The 23,549-nt window shown below is 41.9% G+C and overlaps 2 protein-coding genes across 2 annotated transcripts in view; one reads left to right on the top strand and one right to left on the bottom strand.

Moving 5' to 3' along the window:
• The window catches only part of plb1 (phospholipase B1), a 50,893-nt gene extending 33,364 nt beyond the window's left edge, over positions 1-17,529 (bottom strand). The window contains exons 1-2 of the mRNA XM_034227287.1: positions 17,417-17,529; positions 770-910 (exon numbers count right to left, since the gene is read on the bottom strand). The gene's annotated coding sequence lies outside the window, so the exon portion shown is untranslated. The remainder of the gene's footprint in view (positions 1-769; positions 911-17,416) is intronic.
• A 2,229-nt stretch (positions 17,530-19,758) lies between these two features.
• Positions 19,759-23,549, top strand: LOC117552453 (protein yippee-like 5). The gene is made up of 3 exons (XM_034226245.1): positions 19,759-19,916; positions 21,122-21,282; positions 21,387-23,549. Exons 2-3 carry the CDS (start codon positions 21,142-21,144, stop codon positions 21,609-21,611), a joined length of 366 nt encoding a protein of 121 aa, XP_034082136.1. The 5' UTR covers positions 19,759-19,916; positions 21,122-21,141; the 3' UTR covers positions 21,612-23,549.

The following is a 23,549-nucleotide window of genomic DNA, read 5'->3' as shown; positions in this document are numbered from 1 at the left end:
CAGACACCCTTGGAGTTTCGGCTGGAAACAAAGCTGAAGACGAGTGATGACAGGGAATACACGTTTTCCTCTCTGGAGGAGCTGAAAACAGTAAGTTCTCAAGAAGGTGCTGCCTGTAGAGGCAGTAACAACATAGTCAAATATCAGGAAATCTTTTTGGCTAGTGTCAATTCATTTGTCAATATTTTTTTTTATTTAGTCAAGCACACACAACAAAACCAGCTTCCAGGCAGAAGACAGGAAGGCTTGTGTGGAGCTTTTGCAGGACATGCTCCAGATGGACCAAAAGAAAAGGATTACTCCAAAACAAATCCTGGCCCATCCATTCATAACCAGGAGCTACCTCAATCTGAGCAAAAACTGTCTGTATGGGTAAGTATGTCCGTTTGACAACAGTAGGCATTTTAGATTACTTTAAATGGCTATTGTAATGTGTACCGTACGCAATTTGAACATGATTGTAAACGTGATTATCCTTTTGTAGCACTGAAACTGTAGAAGCTGACAGTTCCAGCGAGAGGCCAGGGACAGAACAGACAAAACTTGACGGGTAAGTAATGATTTGTTTCTTTTGGTTTTGTGGTAGAATGGAAATAATAGTTTTCCATCAGTTTGAAACATTTCACCTGGAAAAGCGCTCTAATAAAAATGTAATGAATTATCATTATTATTATTATTATTTGCTCTGAACTCAGCACGCTTCCGAATGTTTCTAAATGCATCCGAACAAAATATTTTATGGGAACACCACGTGTGCATCTTTGCTTACCTTTAGATCCTCTGAACACTCCTGTAGTCTCAAAGAGCTGCCAGCTGGGGTCATCGAGGTTCAGACCGATGAGAGGACCGTACTGGTTGAAGAAGCCACCAAAGAGAGCAGTGTCATCAGGTAAGGCCACTAATCCCTCAGCTGAGAGTAGAAGAAAAACACAATAAAGTTAGGAGAGATAAAATGATCATAATGTTCAAAGTTAATGCAATCAAAGCAGGTGACATAAAATGCACCTTTGCCCTTAATATGACAATGTCAGTTTCAATACAATCTAGACCTTTTGATCTTGTATGAACCAACAATGACCCTGTAAGTGTTTGTGTGTTTGTGTAGGACCCAGACTGTGCAGGGAGATACCCCCAGCTCCGTGAAGGCTGAAATTGCACCTGAAATTAAACTGGAATCAATCACTGATGAAGATTGGGAAATAAGCATATCGGTTATTGGAAAAGGCCATTCCGAAGCTCCCAAGTCCAGCAGCGAAGAGCCTTTGCCCGCACCTGGTAGGAAATATTTACCTCACCATTTTCTGAATTGTCGCATTTTTCCAAACCCCATTTCTTCAAAGTTGATTAAAACACTAACTATAATTTTTATTTTCAGTGGTCAGCGAGCCCAGGAAGAAAAAGAAGAAGGGAATCAGAGGATTCTTCTCCAGGATGAGGAGGAATTTCTTCTCCTGCTTCTGTGTGCCTGGGCAGGGCGAGGAGTGAAGTAGTCTGTGAAGGTTTTCCAATGAAACTCACTCTGTCAGTTCAACATCAGCAGCTTCATTTCCCTTAACTCTGACATGGGTGTTTAAAAGTCCTTCAAGCTCTCTGGAGATTCAGTGCAAAACTTCCCAGTTACTTCTATGGGCAGCACAGCACTTCCTGTGAGGAGCAGGAGCCGTGTCTGCATGGGTTTTCTCCGGGACCTCCGGTTTTCTCCTATTTTTTACAATAAATTGTTCACAAATTACAAATATGTCTATTGGTTGTACATTTTCAGTCTTAAGATAGGACTGAAATACATTTCGGTTGGTAAATTGTTTTGTGTCTATGAAGACTTTCTACTGTGATTTACTAAGAGCTGGTCTTTCTGACGGATAAACTCTCAAGCCAAATTTAGGGGGATGCCACGCTGTCATTTCAGTTTTCAATTTTTCCAGCAGTTCATATTCCAATTCGTGGTGCATTTATGGTCAAATGACCATTATAAAGTAGTGACAATTATTTTGGAAATAGATTTGTATGTCTGTCCCCATTCTATTATTCCAACCATTTTGTTTTCTGGTGCTTTAAAAAGTACTGATATTCACAAGGCTGCTACTATGGCTGCAGATTTAAAGTCTTGTTTTAGCAAAATGTTAAGAATATGGTATCATTATCCTGAAATTTGATAAAAACTTAATTTACTTCAAATCATTTTAATAACAGTCTATAGCATGGGTCGGCAACAGGCGGCCCGCGGGCCATTGTTGGCCCGCCAGCAATAATATGTGGCCCGTAATTTTGAGAAGCAAAAATAAAAAAAATATTCTTTTTTTTTTAACAACATAGATGTGAGAGTCGCACATCAGGGTTTCCGTTAGCCGGTAATCACCAGTTTTTATCTGGTAAAATTCATTAAAACCCGGTAAATTCAAAACCTGCTGGTAATAATAAGGGATGCTCCGATCGATCGTCCGCCGGTCATTATCGGCCGATATTCACTCTTAATAGTTTGATCGGTGCTCTCTATAAAGGCGATCAGCAGAGCTGGATCTGATCGATATGGACATAAACGCGAGTGAAGTATAACCGGACCCGAGAGAGAGATCAGATCAGCTGCTGCATAATCACCTGAATCCCCGCCCACTGTTTAGCGCGCTGCATGAGAAACTGACGGGCTGTCAGGGAGAGGGGAAAAGAGAGGATCCGTTTCTCCCGTGTTATTATCCAAAGTTAATGTAAACTTTTGAATAATGTACTTCATCTACTACAAGTAGTTTGTTTGAATGTAATAATGATGTTTGTGGAATCATTTATTGAAAAATGAATCTGAACTTTTCGATCTGTAACGATTATAAACTGAAGCAATATAAAAATGACTCCCATTAACTGAGTTTTAAACATCAGCATATCCGGTCATAGTCCGGTGATTACCTGCCAACGGAAACTTTGCTACACCATTCTTATTATTATTATTGAAACATGACCGGTAAGTTTCAAATTTGTCCGGTAAAATAAATTCTGTCCCGACATATCCGCTTACATTCATAATAGGCTTGTTTGAGACAAGCGAGACCTGCGCAGACCTGCGCAGTTGCGATCAACGTCTTGCTAGTGCGTTGCATGATGGTTAGTCATTTTGTCCGACTTGCTCTGGAGGCCCGCCTACATGAGACGTTGAAATCTCGCGGGACAAAGCCGCCCGCAGACTTGAGAGCGAGACGCGGCGCAGTTTCTCTCCACGGACTGCGGAAGAGAAATGCTTGATGGGAAACGTCTCGCTGGTATCTCGAGCAGAGCGCTCATTGGTGGTTTTTACCCCGTGCTGCTGATGAAACTGAGGTTACCTACTGTAACCCCAGTTTCTATGAGTAAATGGCACAGCCCTCTAAGTCTATCGCTATTGGGTAATTCCCCTGCGCCCCCGCCCAGCACTGAAAACGTGTAGTCCACGCCCACCCGCAAGGTGGGCCCCACCCTCGGGCCTCCTTCCGGTATAAATAGGAAGGAGGCCCGGCAATCTGCTCCCATACAAAATTACTTTTCTTCAGCTATTCGTAGAGCCAGTGGGGCCCCGCACTTAGAGGGCTGCGCCATTTACTCATAGAAGCTGGGGTTACAGTAGGTAACCTCAGTTCTATTTCGTATATGGCTTCGCCCTCTAAGGCTATCGCTATTGGGTTAAGGGCGAAGCATGATGTAGTCTGCGCCCCACTGGGTCCGCCCGGCACTAGAAGCACAGGGGGCACTCAGCCTGGAATAATGCTCATTCCCCCGTTCTAGCTTCTCTGTGATGTGCTGTAATGGTCGTCATGGTGACGAGCCACGCCATTGCCCTCGCCGCCGCTGCCCGTGAGGCCAAAGGGCTGCGAGGAAGTCTCCACACGCTGCGTTTCACTCCGGCTGTCATCATGAGGCGTGTACACGCTCAGGGGACGAGTGGAGGTGTGCGCAGTGCTGTCCACATGAGGCGTTATAATGGCGCTCATGGGTTATTATGACCGTCACGGAGGCGTATCTCGGACAGACGAATGCCGCGAGCTCTACAGGTTATTAACCGATAGGTTAAAACAACCCAGTCTCACAAAAAAACCTGTAATAACTACGTTGGTCCACAACGTAGGACGTAGTATATCTACAAAAACGCCTCTGAAATTGTAAGATGCCTACGTTTTTTTTCACCATTCATTCCAATGGCTGGCTTCTATGTCACGTGATCTTCAAATTTCTCCCTGCAGAAAAAAAAACATGGCCGACCTTCGTTTTATTCTCGGTGTAAAATGCCTATTTTAAGGTTAGTTTGGCCATTAAAATGCGTTTTGATGTCATTTCATGCGAGAAATATGAGTTGTTATTTAAGATTATGTGTGCAGTGGTTGTACATGATCTTTAGTTTGCTAGTTATTACGAAGATTACTTCAGGAAATTGTGTCTATACAACGCTTTCATTGTTACCAAGATGGTTGCTAGGGACGCTGCTATCGATATTATTTCTGTTATGTTGTGTAAAATGGTGTTATCTTTATTGCTACCCCCTTCCCCGTCAATGTATAGTGTTGGTCCACAGTGCAAACGTAGTCCTATTAGTTTAACAAAATCAAAAGGTCCAAGCTAGACTTTTATTTAGCATCTCAAAACACATCGGACCGGCGGAGACAGGAAGTCCGGCTCACTAAAATGTCCGTGCAGAACAATACCCTGGCCTAACCCATAGATCCGTGGGTGAATAATGTCAATCACCACAATAGATACGTTATTTTCCGTTACCAACACCGTTATTAGTGTTGGTCCACTGCTTTTCTCTTTGAAAGTCATCACATAATGGCATTGTAATACACGGTTCGGCTGCATTAAATGTTACATATCTGCTGTAGTTCTCTATTTATAGAGCCTTGATGAGACAAACATGATGAACTGGAAACGTGACATGGATCATAAATATATCAGTAATTAAACAACATCTTACATTTATTTTCACACAATACATCTCCTTGCAGTATCAACACTAATTCGGCTGACTTTTATATTTGATCCAATTGGTAGATAGGCTGTATTTACACCATAAACGTGCACACCTGATATAAAGGGACACCTAGTGGTTAAAGCATGTTATTGAATTTCATTATTTGTATTATTAGACATGAATAGAATCCCTATAAAGTATGTTCATTACTCGTTATTCTCTACTAATAGTTAATTAAAGACTGTATATAATGACTATTTTGCACATCCCTTTCAAGATTTTCTAAGGTTTATTGACATTCACAAATGGTGTAGTTATGCAATGAATGTAAAACTTTGTGTATACCTCCAGGAATGTTAACTAAAATACCTTAAAATAGGCATTTTACACCGAGAATAAAACGAAGGTCGGCCATGTTTTTTTTTCTGCAGGGAGAAAGTTGAAGATCACGTGACATAGACGCCAGCCATTGGAATGAATGGTGAAAAAAAACGTAAGCATCTTACAATTTCAGAGGCGTTTTTGTAGAATTACACGTTTTTTTGTGAGACCGGTTTAATTACCGGCTCTGCTTCCTCGGAGGCTCTCGCGGAGCAGACCAGGAGCGAGGGAGCCTCACTCCCCTTTGACTCACCGCCGGGAGACCCTGTCTCTGGGGTGGTGGGGGAGCGGAGACGTGGGACGGAGCCCCTGCAGCCGCCGAAGGGCGAGTCTGATGCCGAGGCGGTTGCTGTGGGCGTCTCTCCGCTTGCGGCCTCCTGTGGCCGGCATGGACGCCGCAGCTGCTGCGGGCGTAGGTGCCGCTGTGGGCGCTCAGCAGGCTGGAGCCAGCTGTACATGCTGGCGAATGCCGTCCGCCTGTTCCGCGGTCGTCTTCATGGACTCCACCAGTGGCGGCTGGTGGAAAATATTTTTGGTGGGGCTGTTGATATAGTGAGTAAACAATTTTTTTTGGGGAGAAATTACCCCTTAAATTAGGACTTCTGGTGATGTAATGGCGCGTTTCCAGTGCAGCGCGGAGCTCGCTTTAATGCTGCGTTCAGACCGGACGCGATGCGAATATTCGCGACGCTCCTATCGCATCGCTCTAGTCCAGGGGTGGCCAACCAGTCAGAGGTTAAGAGCCACATTTTTTCTATGTTACTGCAAAGAGCCACATCAAACACACAGTCACTGATACCGCTTGTTTCAGTTTTTTGTTTTCTGGAGACAAGATTTCAACCACGTCACTGATGCATTTTTGTGGCATTGGGATATATATTTTTTAAATCCTCTGGAGCAGAGAGAGGAGCTGTGGATTATTGTTATTGATTATTGCATCAGTGTTTCTTAGGGTCAAAAACACTAAACTCACAACTTCAAATGAAAGCGTTTAGTTTATTTAATAAAAGAGCACAAGTTCAATGTGAAAAGTGACAGTAGTTATAGATTATTTGCAATTTGGTGCTATATATATATTTAAAAAAAAAAAATTATATATATTTTTTAAACACCTTGAATTTCAGGGGGGGGGGGGCGCGGGGCTCCGTTGGCGGGGCGCAGCGCCCCTCCAACACAATGGTAGGGGTAACACTGGATAGTGTTTAATCAACGATAGGTTTTCCCCCCCTCAGAGGTGATTGGTTCACTGCATCGCAGGTATTATTGTAATTGGCTCTTGGGCCACATCAAAATTAGACGCGCTGTCATCCTCTCATACTGACGCCTGACACCACACATACACACATAGGGAGAGCCGGGACGAAAGTAACACGGGACGAAAGTAACGGAGCGATTTTATCCGAGCCCAAACAACTTTGACCGGCCAAATTACGTCAGAATTATCAGCATTCAATACTTAACCGACCTACTAAATATCAGGTTTAACTGTCAGGAGTAGCTGGTGTTGTCACGGTACCAACATTTTGGTTTCGATACCAAGTCAAGAATTGCGATTCCGATTATTTTTCAATACTTTTCTTAAAAAAAGGGGAAACAGTCTTAAATGTAATTATTGTGCTTTATTTCACACCAGAACCATAACACAAACTTTTAAACAATGAGAACAATAAATAAAATAAATGACAAGAATTCGTATTCAATAAAATTAATACATTTCTTACAGACAGGCCTCATGGTGTCCGTAGGCTTGCCCTCACTGTCAGAGATATAGCTCAAATACTTCCAAATTTAGCTTCTGGCGTCTTTTTTGTCAACAAGCCGAGGCTCAGCGGCAGTTGCACTCCCACTTGCAGCCATGCTTCTCGTTTTCTCACATGCTCTGGCAGCTAGCGCGTGCACGAGAGAGGGGAGGCACTTAGAGCGTGCTTGAGAGGGGAGGGACTTAGAGCGTGCTTGAGAGGGGAGGCACTTAGAGCGTGCTTGAGAGGGAGGGACTGCAGGCACGGCTGCAGTGCAGGGAGTGGAAGCAGAGCGCTGAACACACACGGCTCTTATTAAAACGGCGCTTTCTCACCGGAGTACTTTTCCCCGTCATTCTTAAAGTACCGATACTAATGAAACGGAGGAATCGTAACGTTTTTAACGGCAGGGTATCGCTGTACCTTTCAAGTATCGGTACACCGTGCAACACTAGTCAGGAGTCAGTGTCTCTCCCCCAAACTCACACATATACAATTCGATATGAACTGAAGAGCCGCATGAAACTAGGCAAAGAGCCGCATGCGGCTCGAGAGCCGCAGGTTGGCCACCGCTGCTCTAGTCGCTCGAGTTTCACCGCGGCTGCCAGCTGTGTTTACTCGCATCATTCAAACAAGACGCGCTGGCTCGGGAGCTACAACTACAACAAAATGAACATATTTTACCGTGATTAAATTGTAATACACGTTTCTAAATGATGCCGACGTAACAACATACTGATACCGGTTTGTAAAAACCATGAATTAATGCTTTGACAAGTCTGCAGACAGATGGCAGGCGAAAAACCTTTTAGAATGCTTGTTTTCTGAATGGAGCTTGGCTAAGCTAACGTTATATATGCTCCGACCGTCCACACTCACAACAACGGCCTATACAGACATAAATAAACCAGCGACTGTATTCTCCATGACACAGACAGTCTGTGGTTTGTATTTGTGTAACTTTTGTCTAGTTTCTGAACAGATCGTATCTGTCCCCGGCTGTTTGAAGAGCAAGCATGGGAAACAAAAGATAGCATTCATATGGAAGCAAACAAGAGACAGAAGTATTTGAATTTTATTAGACACCGAATTTATAGCATTGAAAATAATTACTTTGAAAATCATGTATCTGAATGTTTTTGCTCCGAATTTACCTATGTGAAATAAAAATGTAAAAATTCAAGTGAAAACAATTCGAATGTTCAAATTCAGATCCCAAAAATTCGACGTCAAAAAATTCGATGTAAAAAAATTCGGTGTATAAAATTGGATGTCCAAAATTGCGATGCAGCATCATCCGGGCTACTCAGACAGGATAAGCAATCGAGCCCTAATGCAATCAAACTGACTTGGCCTATCAGAGCACGGCTTTGTCAGTCATGTGATCACAACAACCCGGGAGAAAAATGACGGAGAACAGCGGGGCTCGCCGCTCGGGTAAGTAGTCAGTTTGTGCTCTTTATCTTACAAGCAGTGAGGGCTCGACAGCATTTGTATCTTACATTAGCTAGCTAAATGAGTGAAGTAGCCTTGTGCCTTGCTGTTAGCAAGCTCCGTAGTTATCATTAATTGAAGTGAATCACAACGTTACCGTGTCCTTTTGTGTGTGTGTGTGTGTGTGTGGGGGGGGGGGGCGGTTTGCAAAGTAACGTAACGATCACTTCGGTTAGATAAGTCAAGTAGACCATGCTACACTATACGAAATACTCTCTTACAAAAGCCCTGCATTTAAACATGTTAATGTTACTTTAGTAAAAGTATGCTAGTATAATTAGGAAAGTGTTGTTAGAGTATTTAAAGTAGACACAAGTTATACTATTATATTATATTATTTGATTTATTGTTATTACCGATGCACGAGTTGACTTAACTTTTGTAGTTGGAGCTCATTTGAACAATGAGCTAACTAATTATTACTTTCATAATGGTGTAATGTGCCAACTATTTTCTACATTAATAGATGAAGGTCTGGTTTGTTCAAACTCTCAAAATAGTAGGACCAGAGCCCGAGAGACTCTAGGGCTCTGAGTAGGACATGCGGTCATAATTACCCAGAGTCCAAAGTAACACCTTTACAATGTTAAAGCTGTTAGTTAAATGTAGTGACGTAAAAACTAAAGTATTCAAGATAGTATAGTGGAAAAGAGATAATGTTTTTTTTTTTTTTTTTTTAAATGTTACCAAAACAAAATCTCTTGTTTTGGACTGACAGCAATGATTCAAGAAATAGTAGATAAATAAATACACAAACATCAATTTGTTGTGGATGGAACACAACAAATGGTACTCTTACCTGTGATGCCTCCTCCACACATTATAACCAGACTGTATCATTCAAACTACAAGTAACAGTTCTAGCTACTTGACTTCAGACAAACAATTCAAAAGACAAAATCAACACAATTTATTGAAAGACCAATCTTTATTTCTCTCCTTTTGTTTGTGTTATTAAACCCTGTCAATCTAAAAAACTGAGCAACTCAACAGTTAACTTTATATTTCTTATTGTCCAAAGCATCTATTACACTATTTGTTCCCCTCTCATATTCACAGGATGGATGATTAGAGACTTTGAGGGAGACCTCAGCTTTATGAACGTCCTGTCTGTTGCTTTGGCCGGAGAGGGCTGAGGGTCTTTCCCTGCGAGGAGTCCTCCTCGCAGGGAAAGACCCTGCAGACCTGATGGAGGAGGACCAGACCTGATGGAGGAGGACCTGCACCACCTACAGAACTTAGCCCATGCTGGGCATAGCTGTTACCACCTGCACAGGCCTAGTCTGTCAATTAACAGATTAACATTGAGTGTAACTTATGTATATTATTTCGTTTTTATTTAAAAAAAAAATGGTGATGGTTCATGCTTGATAACTTTTAGTTCACATTTCAATAAATTGTATTTGCACTCCTTTTGTCCGTTATTCTTACTGAAAATGTTAGATTACACATTCACATCTGACTGAAGATTGGCACCATTTATTTATGACGTTCCAAACTCAAGGCACAAGGCACAAGTGATGTGAAGCTCATAAAGTGAGGCAAATGCATTTGATCAGCTGACTTTTTTTTTGCCAAACTTTATAGGCCTGACAATAATCACACTGTCTCTGAGGTGCCACGTAAAACACAAAACAACACAAATGAAGTTCCTGTTAGACTAGAAAACTAGTCAGTGTGCAGGTCTTTGTGTTACAATACAAGTGTCTCTTAGTGAATGTCCTGTACTGCTCTTAATCTCATCACATCAGCTTCTCCTTTCCCTCTTGGATGTTCTTCTGGACCCTCAGAGAAAGAGAACATGGTGAAGCAGTCCTGTCTCTCAGGCGTGTCCTTTCCTAACAGAAATATCAAAAAACATATTATTGCAGAGCAAGTGTGTTATTTAAGAAAGAGGTGTGTTTGTTTGTTCATAAATATAATGATTTTTTTATTTGAATGTGTTTTTTAAATCCAACAGTGTACTACAAAGATAATCAGATTATGAATCAACCGTTCTAAATTCATCAACATTGAAATAAATGTATTATTAAAATAATATTTAACTGTTATCAAAACTTAGTGCAACTGTGGAAGCTTGCTCTGTCCGGTTGTCTCACTGAAAGACAAAGGGTCGCAGCTCTCACTATGTGATGTTGCTTGGTAAAATGTAAATGTAACCTTTTGCTAATAAAGTCCACTCAACATCACTGATGTGTAGGGGATCTAGTATTCAGCCATGTTTAATGGCATGTCTATCAGTGTATTGAGTCATTACTTTATGCATTCTTTGTAAAGCATGAAAAAGGTGTACCTTGGAATCCGTGCTGAAGTTCTCTGCTGTTAGGACTCCAGATCTGTCTCTCCTCCTCTGGTCCAGCCTGTCTGGATCACCTTGAGGACACTTTGAACAAACAGATGTAAAGTTACATGCATGGGTTACAGACTTCTTTCCATGCAAACAACTTTTTATCTTCTTTTAAAAACAGGTCATAATCTTATTGTTATACTTAAGAAATTGCTGGATATCACAGTCCTTATACTGTATCAGTTTGATTTGAGTATTATTGTGTAGGTCCTTTTTATTTTACTGTTACTTTGGACGAGGTTTTCATGAGTCAGTCAAATTAATTTGTTTTCATATGCCATATTCATATGTATCACACACGTAAGGGTAAGACACAAACCTATTGAACAAATGCAATGGATAAGCTTCATTTCCACTGAAGTCACAGATAACGTCATATCTAATATTTAAACAAATCATTTCCTTGTCACTAAAGCATTGACTACGCTATTCATCGTCCTTAAATGCAGGAATTAAGTTACATGTTCTGTTCTACAGCCACGATGAGGCTGTTTCTCAAGTGTGATGATAATACAATTAAAAGAGGCATTGGTAATAATATTAAAAACAACAATGTTTGGGTCGTTCGTCGGATAGGCGGTTAGCTGCAATAAATAACTCCAGTTCAACAAACCATATTACAATATCTAAGGGAGCGTTATTTCTGGACCATCTTGAAATGTGACGTTCATATTTTAAAAAAGGTACACATATTTCATTGTGAGGTTGATTTAATATACACTAAGCCTCTCTTCAACAATACGTTGACGTTAGCTAGTCTATTTTATGCTATAGTAGAGCATAGCGAATTTAAACGAACCTTAACAATGCATACAGTAACCTAACTAGCAAACTAACTATCTAACGTACAAGGATGACCTTATTTTAGCAACCTCGCACAGAAGCCTTCTGGTATACAGTAGCATCCCACTTAATGTTTTACACTCTTGGATGCTACGCATAGCATCGTTAGCACAGATGGAGCTACGATTGCTCAAATGCTACCCCAACTCTAAACATTCATTAACGTTAGCTTAATAAAAACCCCAGTAACATAACATAAAGTACGCAGGGTTGACTTACCGAAGAAACTGCATTCATGGCCGGTCTGTTTCAACCGCAGATAGATCCTATATTTGCATGACGAATAGTCCACCAGGAACCAACACAACAAACACGGCCGAGTTCAAGTAGTGTTCTCCTCATGAGCTGAGCCGCTGTAGCATCACGGAGCTAACGGAGCTAGGAGCAGCAGTCCCGTTGTCATGAAGGGGGAATCTAACTATATACAGAATATGTTTTTGTAGATCCAGGCTAGAAACATGTTCATTTTCTTATGTTAAGTTGGACATTTTAACAAAGGGTCTACGGGAATTGCTCCCATCTGCATCCATCGCCTACAGTTTGCAGCATTGGGCTTCACCGCACTGTCCCGGGGTTTGCCGCTTGGCTCTGATAGGCCAGAAGTCGGTTTGATTGCATTAGGGCTCGATTGCTTATCCTGTCTGAGTAGCCCGGATGAGGCTCCATCGCAATTTTTGACGTCGAATTTTACACACCGAATTTTTTTACATCGAATTTAAACACCGAAATATTTGACGTCGAATTTTTTTTTCACTTGAATTTTTAGGATCTGAATTTGAACATTCGAATTTTTTTAACTTGAATTTTTACATTTTTATTTCACATAGGTAAATTCGGAGCAAAACAAATTCAGATTCATGATTTTCAAAGTAATTATTTTCAATGCTATAAATTCGGTGTCTAATAAAATTCAAATACTTCTGTCTCTTGTTTGCTTCCATAGGATGGGATCTGATATTCCAGAGTTGGCTTCCCATCTCTGAAGTGCTTTGAGGTGAAAAGACAGTTAGCAAAAGTTAGCTAAAAACACCAGCTAACTAGCGAGGACGAAAAGTCAGACAGCAAACGTTGATGTTGATAACACTGTAGCTAGTTAGCTGGCTAACAAGTTGGCAGCTAACGTTAGCTAGCTGGGCTGGATATACGCTAGCTAGTTGGCAGTCAAAGTCAATCGTTAGCAAACTAATAGTTTGGTCTACGTTTCTAATACATACCGTCAAATATGATGTCTTTATGAATTGACCTTACCTTTGAGCAAACATAAGTGTCCTTGATAATTGTCTTCACATTCAGTTGTGTATGTGGTTGACGACACAGCATAATCCACCGCTTGCATTTGTCGAGTTTTCTTTTGGGCTTCGGAAAAGGTACGAAATATACTCCTCCATCCAGTCTTTCAGGGTACCTGGTGTCCGAAATTACAGGTACCCCACGCACAGCGTTTCACCATCAGATATTAGCTAGATAATAAACATAGAAACTGAACTCTTCACAGTGGTTTCGATCACAGACGTCTGGTTTTGGTTTGATGCGCCCCACAAACGGCTTTTCTGGTGATGTCCGAGTTTTCTGTCAGGAGGGATTTTCGCTGTGATATGATTGGACAAATTCTATTTGGGGCGTGGTTTAGCGATAGGTCTATTGGGTGCGGACCTCGGTCCGGTCCGCCGACTCCACCTGCACACCATTCTCATCCAAATACTGCGTCACCTTGGTCACTCACGAGTCTAAAAAACAACTCATGTCAACGCACGTAAGCAACGTGGGCGCCAACGTGAGCGCCCACGTGACCAAAATATTTGACAGCGCTGATTGGCTGAAATTATGTTTCGGCGGCACAGTTTACTATTGACACTTTTGCAACGTGCTGGTTGCTGCTGTTTGGCTCGGGGGCTCCGCCCGGTAATGATAGACTAATGCCATGGGCAAGGCCAGGCAGGAAACATGTGACTTATCAGTAACTTTAGACATCGTAACACAATTTTAAACGAGATTTTATTGTAGATTATACATTCATTAAAAATAAAAATATAAAATATATATATTTTTTTAATATATATTTTTGAATTTAATTATTTTTTTTATATATATATTTTTGTATGTGGGAAGAGGTGGGGCGGCGCCCCTAGCGCCCCTATGGGCCGGCCGCCACTGGATCCACCATGGCGTGCAACTGGGGTACGAACAGCCCGTCCGGGCTGATTGGAGCGTCCAGTACTTTTCTGGCCGTCTCCGTAACAGACGCCTCCTTCCGACAGAGGTGGGGCTGGATCTGTGTCACCCACGTGGAAATCCTCGCCTGGGAGACAGCAACGGATGCGCACAGAATGAGCGCCGTGCTGGCCGCCTTGCTGATTTCCTCTGCCTCGGTGGTGGACCGCTCTACCAGTGTCACCACCGAGTTGGAGAGCAGCGCGATGTTATTCGCCGCCGCGCTGTGGTGACGGAGAGGGGGAAAGCATGATCGTCCGCCAAGCTGGCACCCTGCTCCGACTCTGTCTCCCCCGTCCGGAGGAGAGGAGGGAGGGGAGAACCGCACGGTGAACCGTGGAGGGAGGCGGGGCAGGAGTTGCTTTTCTTCGGACTCCTGCCCGGCACTCGGCCCCAGGGACATGAGGCCCCGTCCGCGGCTCGTAAGCCTGGACGGGCCAATCGTCCTCCTCGGCCGCAGCAGCAAGAGCGGCCCGCTCTCCGCTTCCTGTCGCCCGAGGGGAGACGGGCGCAGTGTGTGCATGCTACCTGCTGGTTTAGAGCCACGTACGCGTGCTCTGACCCCAGGCAGGATTCGCATACTGCTTTTATCTCTGCTGGTCATAACTCATTATGAACCCAGAGCCACATGATGGACAATCGCGGACGCAGTTGTTGCTCATGATGATTCTCAATTGCTGTGCTTCAGTAACTGTGCTGGTTTGCTGAAGAAAAGAGGGAGCAGATTGCCGGGCCGCTTTCCTATTTATACCGGAAGGAGGCCCGAGGGTGGGGCCCACCTTGCGGGTGGGCGTGGACTACAAGTTTTCAGTGCTGCGCGGGGGCGCAGGGGGATTCATGGGAGCCTGCCTGCAGACCCATGGATGTATAATAAGAACGATTCTGACGAACACGTTTTTTTTCCCGGCCCACCGAATCACAATGGAGACTCATCACGGAGGTGATGAGTCCACCCACCGTGCACTTTGGGTCGGCCTTGGTCAAGCCCTTTTCACCCCCCAGCCTGGTTCTCGTAAAAGTTTTTCGCTCAAAAGACACCATGGAGGAATGTAACGGGAGTTGACAGGGGACTGCCCGCCTCACGAGTGCCTATTTTCGGCCACTCATCCATATATTAACGGATTTTGACCATTTTTGTTGCATTTTTCTCCCCTCACTGATCGAATGGCAAACGCGACCCACTGTCGGAGGGCCTCCGCGCCGGCCCGGCCTAGTGCCGGTGCTCTGACGGTCGGTTCCTCCGAACTGCGGGTTAGACTCTGATGGCCGGGAGGGTTTGCTTCGTAGGGGTGGGGCGGGGGACTTCCCCCACTCTGCGTGTCTCTTCCTTCCCGGGCCGGCCGATATGAAGCGTGACCAAGACGCACCGTCCAGGGGTCTCACGGGTCCCGCAGCGGGGTGGAGGTTCCCAGCTGGAACCTCCGCCGCATATATATATATATATATATATATAGGGACACCTTGTATTGTAGTTAATATCAGTTCCGAAACAGGAAATGCACGCAAATACGAAATAAAATCGTAGGCTATATATTTATATATATCTTGTAAAATACAAGACGACATCTTGTATTTTAGTTACACCCGCTACTGATTAATTCGGTCAAAATTAGACCTTGACACCGTCCACATAGTGAAATAAAAATAATAGAAAACATTAAGCCTCTTTGATGTAATAATCGGAGCTGAAACCTCTTCCATATAACACACACTTCCTTATTTATCTTTGAATAATAACATAAAAATAAAGACGATATAGGCCTACTATGATATGATTAACCGACAGCTGTGGGTATTTGATATAACAAGATGATTTGTCTACTTGTATGATACATATTTTAACTATGTCAGCATGACACCACTTAAGAGGGCAGTATAAGTTAGTTAAAACCATATTTATTTTCTTAAAATTATTAGCCTCTTATTTATGTCATAAGCCTGAAAATGTTATGTATAATTATGTTACTTACAGCTCTATAGTCTAATTATTGTTTGCTATTACAATATACTGTTTCACTTCACTACTTTATTTCTCCCTTTACTGCACTATTGGATTAAGAATCTGCATATTAAACAATTTGCTAGAAATTATATCCATTTTAGATTCCATTGTGTATTAAAATGTCAATTATTTTCATATTTGGTAGTTATTTTTTCTGCTAGATCCCCTTGATGGACTCCTAAATTGCCCTTGTGGTGTGATGCGGGAGACAATAAAAGGCTTATGTTAAAGTAAACCAACATTCCTCTGTGGTGTTCATGGTATAATCAAGGTGAATTATCAAATGCTTCATTGAAAAACAAAACAAAGCAAAACACATAAAAACTGACAAAGTGTTCCAACTTCCTGTTGCCCTTTATTCAAACAACAGAAATGCATTCACAGAATGCCAGATACCCTCTTTTTTCTCTGATCTCGTTTAAGAAGGTCCACATGTCTTCCATATGTTCAAACCTAAACTTGAATGGCTCCAAGATTGCGTCCATCTCATCCTCGTCACATTCGTCAGGTTTTTCCTCCCAAAGCTTGACAGCCTCTCTTAGCTATTCCTAGCTTTCTAATGATATCAGGATTGTTTTTGTACTCCAAATATTAAGCGAAATATGTCACATTATATAATGACTGTCACCGAGTCATCATTTTGAGAAAAAGGCCTTTAAAGTTTCCTCTTCTCTGGAATCCATCGATCTGATTGATTATTAGCGGAGCAAATGATCAAAATACTACGGAGGGAAGATATTTTCATTTGGAGGGGAAGCTCGCGAGTGTGTGTGTGTGTGTGTGTGTGTGTGTGTGTGTGTGTGTGTGTGTGTGTGTGTGTGTGTGTGTGTGTGTGTGTGTGTGTGTGTGTGTGTGTGTGTGTGTGTGTGTGTGTAATTTTGCGTAATTTTGCGTTTGTGTGTATTGTGTTTGTTTCCTGGGGAAAACACTCACGAGAAACACCGGCTGTTGTTATGCCTGCAGTGACGTTAAGTTACTCCGTTCTCCGCTTGTAATTATGCCGTTACAAGCTTCAAAGTTGTATTTATCACCTGAATTTGCCGAAACAAGTTTAATATTCTGAAAGCCAAGACTTTGTTTAATTGACATCAGATGAAAACAAACTGTAACGGACCCTGCCATGTTATCTATGATTACTATACTCTTACATTCCTAATTTCAGCCGGAGGGAGGTGTGCGGAAGAGCAGATTGCGAGGGAGAGGTCAAACATGTATTTATCGTGTAATTTTGGAAATAAAAGTTTCATATTCTGAAAGCCAAGACTTTGTTTGTTTAAAATCAAATAAAACACCCGAACCCCGAAAAATAGTTTTTTACGTAAATCCACGTTTATTTTGAAATAAGCCGTTGCGACTTCCGACTGATTTCGATAGAGCGGGTCACAAATCGATAAATGTTGTTTTGTCTGCGAAACAATACATTTAGACTGCATTCATTGTTTTGGATAGTGCAAACAGGTCACGCACCTTACCTTACTGATTTGCAAAAACCATCAGACGAGTCCTTCGGTGGGCTGGGAAAAAAACGTGTTCGTCAGAATAGTCACTTCCTGTACTGACAGTGGAGGTGTCCTGACAGTGGAGGTCTGCACCGGAACTGTCCTGACAGTGGAGGTCTGCAGGCAGACCCCTCTCGGGGGATTACCCAATAGCGATAGCCTTAGAGGGCGAAGCCATATACGAAATATAACTCTACAATTGGCTCGGCAAAATGTTTGTTGTTGTTTTGCGTCAGTTTTACGTCGCCACTTCCAGTCACATTTGTCCTCATTGTTCCACAATGTTTATCATCATGAAATTAATATCTATATATTTTATACAAACTTGCACAGGGCCGCCCCTATACAGGCCAATCACGCAGGCTGCATGGGGCCCCGCCTTGCGCAGGGGGCCCCGCCCAAAGGGCCTCAGCTGCTGTGCTCAGTTCTCCGCGCAGTTCTCCGCTTACCCCCGCTGACACGTGAGAGGTGACAAAGGGAGCACGTCTGTAACCCGACACCGTTGCAATGAATCGACATCTGACCAATCACGGCTTTGATACGGCCACTAGTGCAGGTGAAGAGATGTCGGTGAAAAGACAGTTTCAGTCCGGCGCAAGCAAGAGGGAAAAAAACCAAAACATGAAGAAACTATAGCATCACTCGAAGGTGGATTATTGTATGAGTCAAATGTACAACTTGCGAATGTTGTCAAATTGCCAATTGCCATATTAAAACATCAGCTGCAATTCACGACATGAAGTCAAAGTCAACTTTATTGTCAAGAATTCTACATGTTGTACATCCAGAAATATCGAAATATCGTTTCTCGAGGTACAGTGTGACATATATACATCAAACAACAACAACAACAAAAACAAAAAGGGCCTAGATAACCGGGGAAATGTTAATGATATAGAAGAAGGCAGTCTCTGCAGAGCATATAGGCTAATGGAGATGCAGTTATTTCCAGCATTCTTTATTTAACATTCATTCAAGTATGTGATGCCTTTTATCTGCTAATGTACAGGAGGAATAGTGATAAACTGTCTGTCTAGTTGGCTTACATAAGAGTTAAAGTTTACAGCCTAAAAAACATGGAGCATTTTTTCCCCTTTTATTCATTTTTATGTCAATTTGCACATTTCATGGTGATGCTCAGCCTCTCCCCTTAACTGCTAACAGTCATCATCATGTCAACCACAACACAGAGAAATACTGATAGAAATGTGTGTGTAGTTGTTGATACATTGCTGACAGAGGGAACTACATTTTAATACAGATTTAAGAAATATCAGTTTTTGAGCATGTAATAAACATGTTTTGTATTGACTATATCACAACTATATTATAATAAAATAATGTAGTATTTATATTATTGAATTGATTATTATTATTATTAGTAGTAGAAGTAGTTTATTTGCATTAATTATCTTTTATTCTTTTTGAGGCTAGTATTTGGCAGGAAATGCAGACATATTCACCTGTCAACGCATACTGAACGACATACATGCACATTTACCATTTACCTCACTGTATACAAAAGTAACTGTGTTGATAATAATAATAAACAGGAATTTTATTTGCAAAGTTGCCTACTTTGTTTCCAAAAAAAATGTTTTCACTCCTGTCGGTTGGGCCTCATCTCACAATGTTGCTTGGGGCCCCAAGTTGGCCAGGGGCGGCCCTGCACTGCTTACCGTTTTCATACTTTATATATCTTAGCATATTCATACACACTGTTCATACTGCTCATAGGCTACTGTATATCTAGTGTATTCATAACCCTCACTGTTTATTCATCATTCAATTCATTTTATATGTTATTCTGTAGATTGTGTACATTACTTTTCACTTTACTGCTTTATGCACTCCTGGTTAGAAGCTGCATTTCGTTGTCTCAGTACCTGTAATATGTGCAATAACAATAAAGTTGAATCTAATCTTGAGCAGGAACACATGTATTTACTTAGTACATATCTGACATTAACGATTAAACACACGTGTGCATTCTTTATAAATGCAAACCGAGTCAAGCCGACTCCGGAGGTGGCGGATGCACCTTAAAGTTGTTTGCAATCCGCCAAAAAACCGAGAGAAGTAGAAGAACAAGCCGACTCCGAGCTGTCCGACTTCAGGCGAGCTTTTTGAGACCTCCCCCGGCTGCGATCGGCTATTCTCGTCTACTTTCGAGGCGAGCCGCAGCTCGTCTCAAACAAGCCTATTTTGTTTAGCGCTGCTTCACCTGAACCAGCTTTCCCTCATTGTATTCCCTCCGCTCTGCTGACATCTTGTGGCGCAGCTGCAGCACAAGGCTCTACGTCATCACCGGATGTTGACACCAGATGAAGCGCATAGAGGAACAGCTGAAAAAGAACAACAAAGCCGCGACGACGACGGTAAAAACAACAGATAAGCGTCTGAAATACACTTAAAACATCGGTGACATCCTATCTGGTGGGGACATTGTGTGCCTCTTAAACAACTTGTAAAGGTAGGAATCCGTCATTTGGAAATAAGCAGAGATATACGTGTTGTTGTTCATCTTGTTCCTAGTTTGCCGTTGATACGGCTGTTAGCTGGACTGCTAACGTATCGTTAGCTTTATTTGACTTGGTAATCACTACGACACCGTTCAGATAATATGCCAAGACCTCGGAAGAAACTAGCAGACTTTTTCCCTTTTTGTTAGTGAGTCGAAATTAGTTATTTTTTTAGAACAGTTTATTTATTTGTATTCTTGATGATGGCTTTTATTTTTTAGCACCATTCAAAGCTCAGCTGCCATCTACAGCCAGCAGTCCTCATGACAGGCGAGTCAGGAACAAAAAGTTCCTGTTGAGATCTGTCAGAGGCTCAACAAGGAGCTAACGATAGTACGGCAAGGGTGGTTAACTAAAACAACTAAAACATATATATTTTAGGAAAATACCTTGAGCTCATAATGTTTTTATTTCTTTGAAAAACAGTCAACTGTAACGTTATATTTTTGTTGGTTACTTTTCTAAGTTTCCTTATGTTGCCTTTTATACAGTTTTTTGGTGCATTGTTCACAAATATCTTTCAGGAGAAAGACAATTACAAAAACATTCATAATGAAATATGTTAACTTAAGTAAATTAATATTGTTAGTGGTATGAATAAAATCTTCTCAAAACATGCCATTTGATTTATTTTTCTGATAAATATTTCAATATAGATCATTTTCAGGAAAGTATTTTGAAACATTGTTAAACAGAAGTTTTCAAACTAGTTGGTTTGGATCGGCAGGTGCTTATGTAGTGCTGTTAAGGACCAACACACACTACATTGATTTGATAGAATCTCTGAATGAACTACTTTCGTCATAATCCACCAGCAGACACACTTGAAATTCAGTCAACGCATTGTGTGGCAATTTACAAAAGGTAGTCTGATTTGTAGGTTTACAAGGCTTAAGTAAAAGCCTCACAAGGTTGTAAGAAAGACTTAGTACATATACATCCCATAGCCTAACTGATCATTCATTTACATCAGTGCCCACAATTGCCACTCACACCCAGCTACTGTATGTTGTAGGAGTAGCTACCACATTATAAACAGTGTTGACAAACCTCTTAGAGCTCACCTTTTGCTTTAGGGTATTGTATTATGTGTTACTGCCTATAGTGTTTTATTTAAAGTACATTTTCTCTTGCTATTATTTTCTCTTCACTTCAGTAACTCCCAGAGAATTGACGATGGGGCGCATCTTCCTGGACCACATTGGCGGCACCCGCCTCTTCTCCTGTGCCAACTGTGACACCATCCTGACCAACAGGTCTGAGCTCATCTCAACACGCTTCACAGGAGCCACAGGCAGAGCTTTCCTCTTCAACAAGGTACAGAAACATCATTGATAAAGGTCCAATGCTAATTAAACAGCATAAGCAGACCCAGTATATAGTTCCCTCCTATAATTCATGGTTGTTTCTTAACTCAACAGGTGGTGAACCTCCAGTACAGCGAGGTGCAGGACAGAGTGATGCTAACCGGCAGACACATGGTGAGGGACGTCAGCTGCAAGAACTGCAACAGCAAGCTGGGTTGGATCTATGAGTTTGCTACTGAGGACAGTCAGCGGTACAAGGAGGGTCGTGTCATCCTGGAGAGGGCGCTGGTTAGGGAGAGTGAGGGCTTTGAGGAGCACGTACCCTCAGACAACTCATGAGCCCCCTTGTGTGAGGATTTCACTCCCATGCCCTCCTATCCCTCTCCTGTAATCCCTTTGCCTCTGCGCTGTGCACCATCACCTGCAGACTTAATGGTCGGAGAAGTTTTGGCTTCAACCCCTCCCTGTCTCTGGCTTCCACATTAGAACTGTGCTGATTCGAAGATTGGATTGCTGGCTCTTCTCCTGCTAAACAGGCTTTCCCAAAAATACTTCCTGAATAACGTCTCACAGGGCACCAACCCCAAAACAGCTGGGCACACAAATATATAGTCACTTGATGCACAGCAAATCACCGCCTCACATGCTCCACACATTTTCATACTGTATGGTGGTTAAAAACATGCATGATAACACACGTGGCCAGTCACACAGAAAACATCACCGAGTTGTTTTGTTTATTTGGATTTCTGGAGGCAGTAGAGCTGAGTATGTTCACCATCCAGACAGGGGCAGCCCGCTCCACTCAGCGGTGTTCAATGAACCGATGGAGGTGTCACTCTACATATTGCTTCTGTGTTGTGACCTTTTGTCTCAATGTATTTGTCACTGGTGAGCACTGAATGCAATTAAGCTCATGATAGTTGTTATTTCTACATCAGTCACCTTTTTATTAGCTAGTAGTTAAATAAATGTTAATGTTTAATGATATGTTCATGTTCGAATTATACCGTAAGGATCGCACAGACTGATGTCATTTTTAGGTATTCATTGTGTGGTTATAATAGACGTTTTTTAAATTTTTTTTTAGATCTGGCTCACATGATGTGCATAAATCTTGATTGACATGATATTCTTGACATTTACCCAACGTGGCTTTAAGGTTACAGTTCATAATTGGAGATAACCTCATGAATAGCAGACAATCATTTAATTGATCCTGCAATTTGATTTATTTTTGCCATTCTCCATCTGTTACCATTTGCCTGTGTGGTGTGACGAGCAACATGTCACTTTGGTGACTTATGAGGAGTGTGTACCCTGCAGCCATGTGTCTTCAGTGTGACAGAGGAGGGATGTGTCTGAGACATGATGGAGACATCCTCTGGCTGCCTGCCGGAGTAAGGACAGGATTTCAAGAGGATTGGTCATGCAAGCGTTTGAAAGTAGCCAACACAGGGAGACAATGTGAGACTTAAAGACAGCCTCTGGAAAATAAGAAACAGCAGACAGTCTCTTCTCGGTGAATACGTTGCTGGAAAATGTTAAATCAAGCCTGGGTCTGACTAATCCATTTATTTACACAGTTGACGCTAATTCTGTCTCCTAGAGTTGAACTACTTTCAGGATAGTGACCCCTCTTCTTTTTATAATCCTAGGCTGAGAGCATATTTGGTCATAAGATTACTTGTTTCTTACACACAGGACAAGTTTTAATGGAGTTTTAGTCAAAGTTAAGCTTTGGTCCTCTGACTATGCCAGAGCCTACATTTTATATCGTCCGTTCCCTGCAATATAAATGTCAAATTGTAAAAAAACAACCAAAAACAAAATTGTTATCTTCATGACATTTGAAGTTATTTTTGGAGTGGGTTGTAGCACAGCATCATGGCCCCGGTGTGACATTGTGCCATTTCAGTGTGCATGCCTGCAGGCGTTACCGGAATGCTCCAGCTTTCACCAACCGCGTTGTTATTGTCACCTTTTCAAAGTCGAACAAGACAGGGCGAGTGGTCATTTCTACAAAAAAATCACACAATCCTTATCCGTAAAATCAATGCAGTGTATAGTCAATGGCTGTGACAGAATATTATCTTTTTGGTGTTCACTTTTACCATTTTATTGATAGTGAATTTTGTATTTGCTTTGTGATTATTATTTTATTGACATTTATCTTACTGTATATTTTCTCTATTGGAGGTTTTCTTGTATGGCGTTTGCAAGGGTTTTCTTTGATGTTATTTCTAAATAAACATTTAGTCTTGCTGGGTAAACAAA

The sequence above is a fragment of the Gymnodraco acuticeps genome, unplaced genomic scaffold (genome assembly GCF_902827175.1).
Source record: "Gymnodraco acuticeps unplaced genomic scaffold, fGymAcu1.1, whole genome shotgun sequence".
NCBI lineage: Eukaryota > Metazoa > Chordata > Actinopteri > Perciformes > Bathydraconidae > Gymnodraco > Gymnodraco acuticeps.
This window is presented reverse-complemented; position numbering and strand designations above follow the sequence as displayed.

Excerpts from the sequence above, each read along its gene's own strand:
- LOC117552453 (XM_034226245.1), top strand. The coding sequence starts at position 21,142 with ATGGGGCGCATCTTCCTGGACCACATTGGCGGCACCCGCCTCTTCTCC. Across the intron at positions 21,283-21,386 it reads GAGCTTTCCTCTTCAACAAG|GTGGTGAACCTCCAGTACAG; the intron begins GTACAGAAACAT and ends TTAACTCAACAG.